General features: G+C 37.9%; 1 protein-coding gene across 1 annotated transcript in view; it reads right to left on the minus strand.

The window, feature by feature from the left end:
* Window positions 1–12836, minus strand: part of LOC150087782 (flotillin-1-like) — a 109530-nt gene that overhangs the window by 13001 nt on the left and 83693 nt on the right. The window contains exon 10 of the mRNA XM_090370416.1: window positions 8460–8597. Within this exon, the coding sequence (XP_090226542.1) occupies window positions 8460–8597 (138 nt within the window). The remainder of the gene's footprint in view (window positions 1–8459; window positions 8598–12836) is intronic.

A 12836-nucleotide genomic window follows, 5' to 3' on the forward strand; every position in this document is an offset into this window, starting at 1 on the left:
CTTAGAACGGATCCTTGTGGGACTCCCTCTTCCTGAAAGAAAACTCGAGAGAGGGTGGATCCTAAACGGACTTGAAATTGGCGATTCGAAAGAAAGTATTTAATAAAAACAGGAAGGTTACCTCTAAGACCAAAGTTATAGAGGTCTTTTAAAATTCCAAATCGCCAGGCTGTGTCGTACGCTTTTTCAATATCAAAGAAAACTGCTACCAAATGCTCGGATTTAATAAAAGCATCACGAATGGACGTTTCCAATCAGATTAAATGATCCAAAGTGGATCTATTTCTTCGGAAGCCGCACTGCGTCCTGGAAAGCAGACCATTTGTTTCTAAATACCATACAAGGTGTGCATTAACCATTCTTTCCAGGACTTTGCACAAACAGCTTGTCAGAGCAATAGGACGATAGTTACTTGGATTGCTAGGATCTTTTCCTGGTTTTGGGAAAGCAAGGACGATAGCCCTTTGCCAGGAATCCGGAAATTGTTTGTGAATAAAAATTCTGTTAAACAAAACTAAAAGGTGATCCTTAGATTGCGGTGAGAGGTGTTTTAGCATTTCGTAGTGGATGTCATCGGGCCCCACAGCACTTGCATGCGTGAGAAAGAGTGTTGCATTTTAACTCTTCCTGTAAAAAGGGCTTGTTATACGATTCAAGACCTTTTAAAGAGAAGTTCGGTGGGTTTTTCTCAATTTTCTTTTTCAGGGCCAAAAACTCTGCGGGAAAAGATGTTATTGCAGAGATTTTTGCAAATGTTTCCTCTATAGTATTTGCAACTGCAGTTCGATCTGCAATTGGACATCCGTTGTGCTTGAGGATCACTGAAGGGCATGGTGAATATTTTCCCTTTATTTTCCGGATCTTATCCCAGACTACTTTTGAGCTAGCAGCCTGAGTTATGGAAGATGTAAAACGAATCCAAGATTTCCTTTGGCTCTGACGTCGTACATAACGCACTTTCGCACGTGCACGTTTCAATGATATTAAATTTTCAGTCGTGGGATATCGGCAGAATATCCCCCAGGCTTTTGTTTTGTGCTTTTTTTGCTGCTGTGCATTCTGAATTCCACCAAGGTTTGGGAAATAGTGGGAACCGGCTGGATGATTTTGGGATTGCAATTGCAGCTGCTTGGACAATCGTTTCTGTGACATACATGACTGCTTCATTGATTGGCTCCTGACTGACTGTAGCGATGTCAAGGTTTGCCAGATATTGAAAGGCATTCCAGTCAGCCTGATCAATCTTCCACTGCGGTAAACTAAATGGCAAACATGGTCTGCCACTAGTTAGGGTGGTTATCACAGGGAAGTGATCGCTTCCATATGGATTTTCTTCTACCTCCCAAGTAAGTGAAGGAAGGAGAGAAGGGGAGCAGATAGAAAGATCAATGGCAGAGAATGTATGGGTAGGCATGTGGAAGAAGGTGTTTGTTCCCACATTTAAGAGGGAGAGGTCATTGTCAGTGAGCATATGCTCTGACTCGTCCCCTTCGATTGATGTTAGCACCACCCCACAGAGTATTATGTCCATTGAAATCCCCAAGAATTAAACAAGGGGAAGGCAATTGCATGATAAGATCATCAAGGCCTTTCTGGGGGATGTCAATCCCAGGTGGCAAATAAACAGAGCAGACAGTTAATAAGAACCCCACTTTAAGACGAATTGCTACAGCCTCAATGCTAGTTGTAAACTGCAAAGGCTGAAATGGGATCTGGTTGCCGATGAGGATTGCGACTCCTCCGTCAGCAGGACTATCCATAATTCTATCCTTATGAATGATGGTAATGTTATGCATGGTGGGGTTATCATTTGCCTTTAAATAAGTCTCCTGTATGCAAAAGCAAGCTGGTTTGTGGTTTTGCAGGAGTGCCTTCATGTCATCAGTATTTTGCCGGAATCCACGACAGTTCCACTGTAGGAATTTAGCCATTATTTTGGCTTGGTGGGTCCATCAGGTGGCTTCCGAGGTGCTGAGGGCTTACCTTTTTCAGTTTTGGCTTTCTCCTTTCTGGGGAAGTACGGACGCTGTCCAGTGTCCATTTCCTCCTCAGCAAAGAGCTCCAAAACTGAGTCTTCTTGTACCTCCTTCTGCTCGACATCATGTTTTCTTGCATATTAAGGGATGCTTCACCTTTCTTATTCTTTTCTTTTGCAATTGCTTTTGTTACTTGTGGAGCATTTGGAGGTACCGATATAGGAGTGGCAGCTGATTGGTCCTTCTGTGCAGGTTTTTGGGAGCTTAAGAGATAACATGCGATGGGAGTAAATGATTCTTTTGGAGGGATGGACATGTCCGTCTGAGTTCCAATGGAACACCTCCTTGCTACCTTCTGGACGTAGGTAGGTTTGTTGATGTTGAGAGGTTTCACCGCTTTCCTTGCCTCCTGGTACGATATGTTTAGCTCTGCCTTCAGCCGTTGAATTTCTTTTTCTTCTTTCCACCTCTGGCATGCTCGTGAATAGGCTGGATGTTCTCCCTCACAGTTAATGCAGGTGGGTTTTGTGGCTGAACATGCTGTTGTTTCGTGGTCCTTTGCACCACATCGAGTGCATGCAAGGACTCCACGGCAGGCCATTTGAGAATGTCCATATTTCTGGCATTTAAAACACCGTAAAGGGTTTGGAACATATGGACGCACTGGACAGTTGATGTAGCCAGCTTTTTGGGCGAGTTAAAAGTCAGGATAATGCTCCTGGTTTTAACAAGTTTCCCATCCTTACACACATTAATTCTCTTAACGGCAATAACTCCCTGTGGTTTCAATTCTGAGCTGATTTCCTCCTCAGTTATGTCGAGAAGGTCCCATTCCGAAATGACACCTCTCGATGAATTGAGTGTTCTATGTGGTGTCACTGTTATGGGTACTCCTCCGATTGATGTTGCATGGATTAGCTGCTCAGATTGCCTGTCAGTTTTGGTTTCAATTAAGAGGTCTCCAGAACGGAGCCTCTTAACTGATTTGGGTGACCCTGCTAACCCATCTAACCCTTTCTGTATAAAGAAGGGTGACATTTTGCCAATCGGTTTTTCGGTGGTAGAGTGTATAATTAAAAATCTTGGGACAGGCCCTGATGATGTTTCAGTTCACTGCCTCTTTGTAGCAACAATGCTATCTGCCTCTCCGTCTGTATTTTCAGATAGGGACTGGGTTGGGGCCCCTGAAGAAGTAAGTTTATCAGGATTCATGGAGTTTTTAAATTGTTCAGTGCCCGGGCTCCCCACCCACCACGGAGCCCAAAGGGACGCCCACTACCCGGCATGCAATAAATGCGCTCTGGAGTGGAATGCCAGGACTACCCAGACACCATACCCGCACCGCCGCCAGCTTGAATCCTGTCCCTCGGACCATGAGGGTAGGGGCATGGCATTGACACGGTTGACCCTCACAGGCGAGCCTACTAGCCGATTGATCCTAGCCGGGCCTTCCAGGACCTCCCGTCTTGTCGAAGCAGGGGCCAAAGTGGTGTATTGAAGCTGGGCCCCATCAACCACCAGGGTCCCCCTTTCCGAATTTCCACGGGTCGCAGCACACGGCAAACACGCCGGATTCCATTGATGTAAGCCTGGAACCTGGGCTGTGGGCGTTGGATCCCAGTGATGCTAGTCTGGAAGTCCAGCAGCGTCACTGGGAGGTCCCCTCACCACGTACAGGTGCCCACGTCGAGGGGGGGATTTTGTCAATGATATACGGAAACTTTGCTAGCAGAGATAAGGAGGTGATTATCCCATTGTACAAAGCTGTGGTCAGGCCGCACCTTGAGTATTGTATACAGGCCTAGAAGCCTCACTTTAGGAAGGATGTAGATCAGCTGGAACGGGTGCAGAGAAGGGTAACCAGATTGGTGATGGGAACAAAAGGGTGCTTTTACTTGGAAAGGCTTCAGTTCTGTAAACTGTATCATCCAGAGGCTAGGCACCTGCAGGGGTGATCTGATTCAGGTTTAAGGCCTCGAATGGACTGAGTAAGCTGAATGTTAATAGCATTCTTCCTATTGCTGAGACTACACACGTGAGGGGGGCATACATTTAAATTGAAGAGGGATGGTTGCAGGATAGAAGTGCAGAAGTTTGCCTTCAGCCAGCAGGTGGTTGATTGTTGGAAGAACAGGCTTCCATCTGATGTTCTGGAAGTGGTTTGAATAAATTCAAGGAAGGAGTAGACAAATTCTTGGAAGGTATTGGATGGGTGAAGTGCATAGGTTTTTTTTTTTTGCTATATAATTACCTTCAGTCTCCTTAAGCAAAAAAACAATTATAATATGCCTCTTGTAGATTATGGGGGTGGATTTAGTGGGTTTGTAGCGGGAGATTATTTGTTTGTCACTTTAATCACAGTCGAATTTAAGAGGCTATATAGTAGTGGGAAAGGGCAATTGCCACTGAATTCAATAGAGTTTCCCCTAATCTTGCAGCCCACTTAAGGAGGGTCATGGTACAGCAAAGTACTGGGATACATACACTTTGAGAACCATTGAAATCTATGCTCTCAATGATATACACTCATCAGCATACATGAATATACAGTGTTACATGAAGAAGTGTTGCTGCCTCTCTAGAGATTTTTTGTTTTTGACTAAAATTTATGGTTTCATAGATGTATTCTGGACTGGTTTTCATAGGACTTAGAAGATTGCGAAGTGTGAGAAGAAATGTGTTTCACTATATGAAATGAAGGTGCAAACTAGGAATGCTATAAAATTAAAATTTTAGTAAAAAAAATTGACCCCTTATGCATGAAAATTCTTTAAGAAAAGAACTACTGATATACATAAGTTATTCTGGGATTACATGTTTAGGGCAATAGCCTCAGGTTATGAAGAAGTTAACTAACATATAGGTTGCCAATTTTGTAACTACTTAGTAGTTGGCTACATATAAACATGATGCTGTAGCCCAAACCTATACGTTAGTTAACTTCTTCATAACCCGAGGCTATTGCCCTAAACAAATTACGTAATTTTCAATTACTATACACCATCAGGAATTTCTCATACTCTGGAGTTATACTTCGCAACTGGGTTGTCATCATTGCAACACCAGAGTACCTGCCCACCCACCAATGAAGAGCCAAAAAGCTCTGAAACAGTATCGTCTGGGTGGTGGTATCCCCCGAAAATAACAAGAAACAGTAGCCTTCTCTAGTAGAGAAGTGTTACTTATTCAAGGTAGTGCAATACCATGACAACTCATTATGAAGGCATTCACAATATGAGATATATTTAAATGATACCAATTTTGTAACTATTTAGTAGTTGGCTAAGTATAAACATGATGCTATATCACAAAACTATATGTTAGTTATTCTGGGATATAATAATTATATAATTACTGAGAAACATGCACAAATTCCCCACTGCTCTGATTTTGCCATTCTACCAGATTCCAATGGTAGAATAACCATTTATGTTACAAAATTGTCAGTGTGTCTAAGGTAGCAGTTTAGAAATTAATATTATTACAGTATCATTTGTTGATGTACATTTTACAAAGTAATTATTTCAAATAAAAATCGCTGCACCAAATAACCATCTATACACTGGTTTCAAAAATCAATTTCTTTTATAACAATACTTTTTATACAAAAAATATATAATTGCCATTACAAGCACGACACTTTGATATTACAATGCTTATATACCGTATTTGTTGGCTTATAAGACACTGTGGTGTGGAAGACACACCCTAATTTTGGAACGGTAAATTTAAGAAAAAAAAACTTTTGAAAAAAAAATTATTGTTAATGCAACGGAAATTTAAAATTCAATAAAAATAAAACCCAATATAGAAAGGTATAGGATTATTAATCTTATTATTTTAGTATTATTCAACTTCAGATTCATTACTGACTTGATCATCACTATCCTCAACACCATCATAATCATCATTATCCTCTTCACTAGTATCACTGTCACTCTCATGCAATAAATGATCTTCAGTGCCATCCATTGCATTACTTATACCTGGTAATTACTGAAAAGTGTACTAACGTATAGTAGTTAACTATCCATTAACTACTATATGTTAACTCTCGGTTTTGCACATGTGTTGTATTGCCACTTTTGGCTTCTAAGATACAGGGTGATTTTTTAAGGTATTTATAAGGAAAAAAAAAAGTGCATCTTATAAGCCGATGAATGCGGTAATTATTAGGTGCAAAAAAAACAAAAAAAAACAAAAAACAACTTCATAAATGGCTGCACAATAAGCTTCCAATTTTGGCAGCCTACCACATCACAAGCAAGCAATAATATTACCAAACCTGATAAAACTACAGTTTGCTAGCCCAACAGATTTGTTTTCTGAAAATATCATCAGTGTATTCAGAAATCTCTGCTGGTTGCCATACTATAAACAACTAAATTTAGTAAACAAAAACTGAAACTACTCTATGTCACTATCACTATTTTTTTTCAATAAACATTATGTTATGAATATATTTAAATTTTAAGGTTATTGAAAAGAAGCATGACAACTGAATCAATATATTCAACATCAATATAGTTGCTCACTAGGAAATAATTACTCAATGCAAATTCTCATATGCCTGTGTTCTAAACTTCTGTTTTTGGGACATAGGGTGAGGGAAGGGGGGGAGAGACAGAGAGAGAATTATATGTATTAAAAAAAGATTTATGCATGATCTATGCTACAAAAAAGGAGTTAAAAATACTGATTAAAATGCTAAAACATGCTTAAACAACAACCATATTTTTGCAAAAAAATTATACAGCATCACACACACACACACACACACACACACACACACACACACACACACACACACACACACACACACACACACACCTTTTAAATTTATTCAAATTCAAACTACAACTTCTATCACATTAGATTTTTAGCTCAACAATATCAATTATTCTCTGGTTAAAGGCAAATTTCCACATAACTATTCTGAAGTCATTCTTTTCAAATTTAAATCCTATTGTGTGTGTGTGTTGTTTCACAAAGAATTAAGATGAAATCAGTATTCAGTTTACTCAACCCTTTTTGAAGATTTAAAGTTCAATTAGATCACCAAGCGGATATCTAGTTTCCAGATGCTGCAATTTATAGAACTCCAGTCTTTATTAGTAAAATAACCTTTTTGCCCCATTCCCAAACTAATCTTGTTCTTTGCACCCTTATATATTCTCTCTCTCTCACACATGATTAAAATGAACTCTCACATTGGCATTACAATAACAATTTATTCAAGCTGTGCCTTTTATCTGAGTAAATTAGTTTGTATGTGAGGAAATTTCTTTCATCTCAGATGGGACCAGACAGTATTTGTAGAGTGATGTCAACGATGGAGACTCACAAGAAGAAACAACTGCACTAGTGCCTTCTATATACCTGCTGATTGATAACTTTCTGGAAACCAGTACTGTCAAAAATGACCTTCTCCAACTTGAGGCCCGATGTAGCCAAGTAGTCATGAGAAAGTGCTGTAGCAGCTGGTCTTTGAGTGGACTGGGGTTCAAGCCCAGAGTTCAAAGTTTCCATTCTCAACAAAGTCTTAAAAAAAGAAGTTTCCCTTTGGCATGATTCAACAATCAAAAAGATAAAACATTTCTACAACCAAATCAACACTTCAAACAAGCAGCTGTTTTGGTTTTGCTTTCCTCAAAAAATATTTATTTCAGTAATAGCACACTGGCATGTGTGTACATATGTGCATGCACACAAGCATAAGCACACTAGTCGAGCTAGTGAACTGCCCAAAATTTGTTGGTACAGCCAGCAAACTCCACAAACCACTGATGCCACCCATGAATACGAATTTGACATCCCTGCTCTAGTGGATGAAGTTTGCAGAGGGGGTAAATAATTGTCTTTTTTGTAAGAAACATTTGAAAAATATGTTGAGTTGTGATTTTGTTCAAATCTTGGTTTTAAAAATGAAATATGCATTGCATATGCATTTTTCAAAAATCCCTCTCTCTCTCTCTAGCAATCAATAACTGGTCTAATATGCTAGTGCATATTTCATTTTGATGATCAGTCTTTTAGCTAAGAAATATCAAACATAACACTAAAATTAATTGTGTGTGGGTACAGAAATATATGTCCACTCAAAGACCAGCTGCTACAGCACTTGCTCTTGACTACTTAGCTACATCGGGCCTCAAGTTGGAGAAGGTCATTTTTGACAATACTGGTTTCCAGAAAGTTATCAATTTTATATAACAGATATAAAATTGATATAAATACAAAGCAGCAGCAGTGCTTTCAAATACAGGAGCATCTATTTAATTTAATGTTTTATTTATATAAACTTTATTAAAGCAAATTCATAACAGTTCTATTTAAATCTACAGGCAAATTTTCATTATTTTAATGTTATTATAAAATTAATACAGATTACCCTATTAAATTTTATTGATGAAGGGTATTTAATAAAAGTTGCACAACAAATCTGTAATTCTGTCATGCAAAAATGTCTTAAATTTCAAATACCTTTGGAAGTGTGTCTAAGAACATATCAATCATTGCAGCATTCTTGTATTCCTTAAAGGCATCTGCTTTCTTGGCCATCTGTTCAGCTTCAGCTCTTGCTTTAGCTTCAATTGCATAAGCTTCTGCCTCTCCTTTCAGCTATGAAAGTAACATTTATGTCAGTATATAAAGTGATTAGCTTAACTCAAATATGTGAATAAATATAAGAATTTTTAGTACTATTTATCATCCTTCTTTACATATAAAAATATATCTTAATATTATTTGTTATAATGCCACTATTTTAACTTACTGCTTTACAGAAGAGTGAGTGGTGTTGTGACAAGTCATGCAACTGTCAGAAAACAATAATAACAACTCTCCAAGCACTAGATTATTAAATTTACCACCAATTAATATTAGAAGGACAAACCTATCTCAGTCAGACAATTTTAAATAATGTTGTTGTTATTTGGTTTTTAGGAGCATTAGCAACTAAGGCCATATTGCTCCGGGGATATGCGGTGGTCATTCCCTGACCTTTCCGCATTCTCCATATTTTAAATAATGAAAGTAGAAAGATTTGATTTGTTATATGTAAGACCTTAATAAGATAATTGAGGGTTTTTCCTTTGAAATGAGCAGCAAAAGCATCTAGAAGCTTAAAAAAGCATGGGGGGGGAAGGGAATATTTGTTATGTAAATCTTAGTTTGGATTAAGGATATGAATAACTGAAATTATTTAAATACACAGGAAAAGCACTCAGGAGGTAATTATATCTAAAAAAAATGCTTACCATTTTATTAAATTAACCATTATAACAGCTACATCAAAATGCTTATCAAAGCTTTAAGAGCTTTAAGTTTCATCAAAGCTTTAAGTTTGTTCAGTTACAATGATATATAACATTTCAGTACTGAGTACAGCAGATTTATCATGCATTTTCTTTCACCAATATCTCTTGGCCATCTGTTCTGAATTATGATTTCTCAGATATAGAACCAGAATTAACATGTGAAGTTTATAATAAATGGACAATAATAATGTCAGTAAATAGTGAGAATAGTAATCTTTTCCTTTCTCCTAGATAGCCAGCATAATTTCCAATTTGTCAAACTAATAAAAAAAATTATCTGCGAAAAGATCTAAACCTCACAAACACTTCCTCGTTCATTTTACAAATATATGTGGTCTCAGTTTCAATCTCAATGATGTCCATTTGCATTTACAGTCTATCAAACCCCTATGTAGTTTTTCTGAGAGAATCCCAGTTATTGATGAATCCCAATGCTCATCTCAGTTTTCTGAATTATTCTCTGTACGATTGCTTTCACTTCAAAGGTGGTACTTGTGCAGTTATACATTTTGATAATCCCTGCCAAAGACTTATCAATTTGGAATCTCCTCTTTTTTGATCTTTTCTGGCTTACAATCTCTGTACCATATTCTATCAAATAACCCCAGGGGCTCACATCTGGCGAGTATGGGCTTGGCACACCCAGGGGTCCTGGATATCATCATTCTTCTCTTTCTTGGTGATTCCCTTTTACTTCTGACTTGTGCTCTCTCTCTCTCTCTCTCTCTCTCTCTCTCAGGGTACCTCCATGCACAAGTACATGGTTGGTGACCACCCAGGTGTGACCCTTGTCCTGCTCAATCAGCTTCAACTTCTTGAAAATCTGCTACCAATTCCTTAAATGCCGATCTTCGGGTAATTCTCCAGAGGGGCAAAGATAACTTAGTTGATTTCAACCCTTCTAAAACTCAGTATTGTCTTATATCTCGCAAAAAGGATTCTCCTGCTCCTATGCTTATCTTTAGTGACACTCTGATTTCTAGGCAAAATGATATATCTCTTTTGGAGATTACCCTGACTTTTAATCTCTCTCGGCACAAGCACATTCAAATATTGCTTCCTCTGCATCTAAGAAACTTGGTTTTCTCTTTCGCTCTCGGCGTTACTTTTCTTCCAAACAGCTGCTCACTCTGTATAAATCGCAAATCCGCCCTGCCATGGAATATTGTTCCCACATCTGGGGTGGTGCCCCCAAAACCTCTCTCAGGCTTCTTGATTCCATTCAGAAGAGGGCAGTTAGGTTAATTAATGATTCATCTCTAACAGAGTCTCTCCACTCGCTGTCTCATAGATGTACTGTTTCTGCTGCATGCCTCTTCTACAGATACTTCCATGGGGCACTGTTCTTCTGAATTGGCTTCTATAATTCCCGCTCTCTGTTTCAAAACAGTCCGAACACGTGCCGCCACCAGCCAACATCCATTTACTGTCCAACTCCAAACTCACAGAACCAACTTCTCATCTTCGTCATTTATTCATTCAACTGCCGTTTTCTGGAACAACCTTCCTTCATACGTATTTCCTGAAAATTACAGTCTCCAGAAATTCAAGTCCAGTGTCAACAAATATCTTCTTTCGTCTCCTCAACCTCCAACCCAAGCACGGTACTAAGTACTATAGGTTCTAATACCTCTCGGGTTTGTGGTTTACATATAAAAAAAAAAAAAAAAAGTCCCCAACTTATGTAACTTCGAACTTACATTAATTTTTTTTTTCTTTTTTAGGACTGTAAAATTTAAAACAGAATAATAATAATAAGCAATCAATAAATACGATCACAGCATGCACAAATTGCACAAGCGGGATATGGAGTAACAAGCTTAAAAATAGGTATGAAGAGAAGATTCTTAAAGGTTTTTTTTTATATGACTGCAGATTTCAGTGAAGGGACACACATTTCACCATAATAATGTAAAATCCCACAGAATTTCAGCTATTGGTATTATCGCAAATGCAATAAATCAAGTTTACTACCCAGTTATAATTAGATGCACTAACAGAAAAGCCCAGTAACCCAGAAAGTGCAAATTGTTTTTATTGTTTCATGGCAGTGACTTCCACAAATGTGTTTTAGTAAAACGTGAGCTTGCGTGGGGTGATAATAGTGAGTTTTCGCCTTAACCCTGTGAAGTCCTTTACAGAAAATTCCATTTTGACCGTTATTATGGTGCCGACTAAGAGAATAAGTGAGAGCAGTACTAGTAAATCTATCAAGAAAAGGAAAGTGATCAAGTTGGATCAGAAAATTAAAATAAGGATGTTTGAAAATGGTCAAAAATGAACAGGTATTGCGTGGAATTTAGATTTGTCAGTGTCAACAGTGAACACAATAATAAAGGAGAAAGACAGAATATGAGAAGTGGTGAAGGGATCGGCACCAATGAAGTCAACTATGATAACCAAGGCTAAAATACATATCAGCTTTTACTGTACAATTTCTTCCTTTAATGTTTTCTTTTCTTATGTATCCAGCAACTTCACCGCTGTCCCCAGATAAAGTGTTTAATTGAACTAACTAAAAATATATAACTATTTTTCTATAAATATAACTAATTGAAAAATATAACTATTTTTCTTCATTCTTCTGAGGATATTATGTGGTTTTTGTAATTTTGGCATATCATGGATATAGGAGCAATATTTTATTAGTCATTCCCGAGTTACGTAAAACTCGACTTACGAAAGAAGTCCTGGAATGTAGGTCGGGGTCTTACTGTGTTTTTGGATTAACCAGGAAATCGATTATTCGTGATTTTTATTTTACCATCTATCCCGGAAAATTGAGTCTACTGTAGTATAATCTTATTTATAATACCCACAGGAGCTCACATCTAGTGAGCATGGGCTTGGCACACCCAAGGTCCTGAGCTGGATATCATCAATCTTCTCTTTCTTAGTGATTCCCTTCTACTTCTCTCTCTCTCTCTCTCTCTGTCTGTCTGTGTTTTTTTTTTTTTTTTTTTTTGGCTGGTGCAGCAAAAGCCTCAAGGCTTCCTTGCACCATATGGCTAATTATAATAATAATAATAATAATATATACTACAGTATTAAACAAGAAAATTATGACTGTAGATAGCAGTTATAATTAAATTGTAAATTTCACTACATAGGCTACATACCCATATAGACCTAAGAGAATTGTTTCATACTTTAAAATAATCTGTCAAAACATACTGTTTCAATGGTAGAACATGTTTTAAAAAAGAATTATGAAGGGCACGATAGCCGTTATTTCACTTTTTCAGTTAGGCTGTGCTAGAAAAAAAATTGATACACAAGTTCTAATCCTTGATGAGCATCTTTCACTGAAACTTCTTGTTCAACCACAATAGGTTCCTCATCTTATCACTACAAATTTCAGAAGATTCAATTACTCCATTTAGTCTGTAACGAGTTCCTCTTCAATTGTGCATATCCTGAAGCATTCAATGTCCGCTTCCACTTCTGTCTAATTTTTGAAGCTTAGGTTTTCCTGTAAGTTTCTGTGATGACGCACACGCTCAAATATTTCTTCCCTATTATCGGACTGTTCTTTGCAATT

This window comes from Mastigoproctus giganteus, chromosome 3 (assembly GCF_048544385.1).
Source record: "Mastigoproctus giganteus isolate SK-2022 chromosome 3, ASM4854438v1, whole genome shotgun sequence".
Classification (NCBI taxonomy): Eukaryota; Metazoa; Arthropoda; class Arachnida; order Uropygi; family Thelyphonidae; genus Mastigoproctus; species Mastigoproctus giganteus.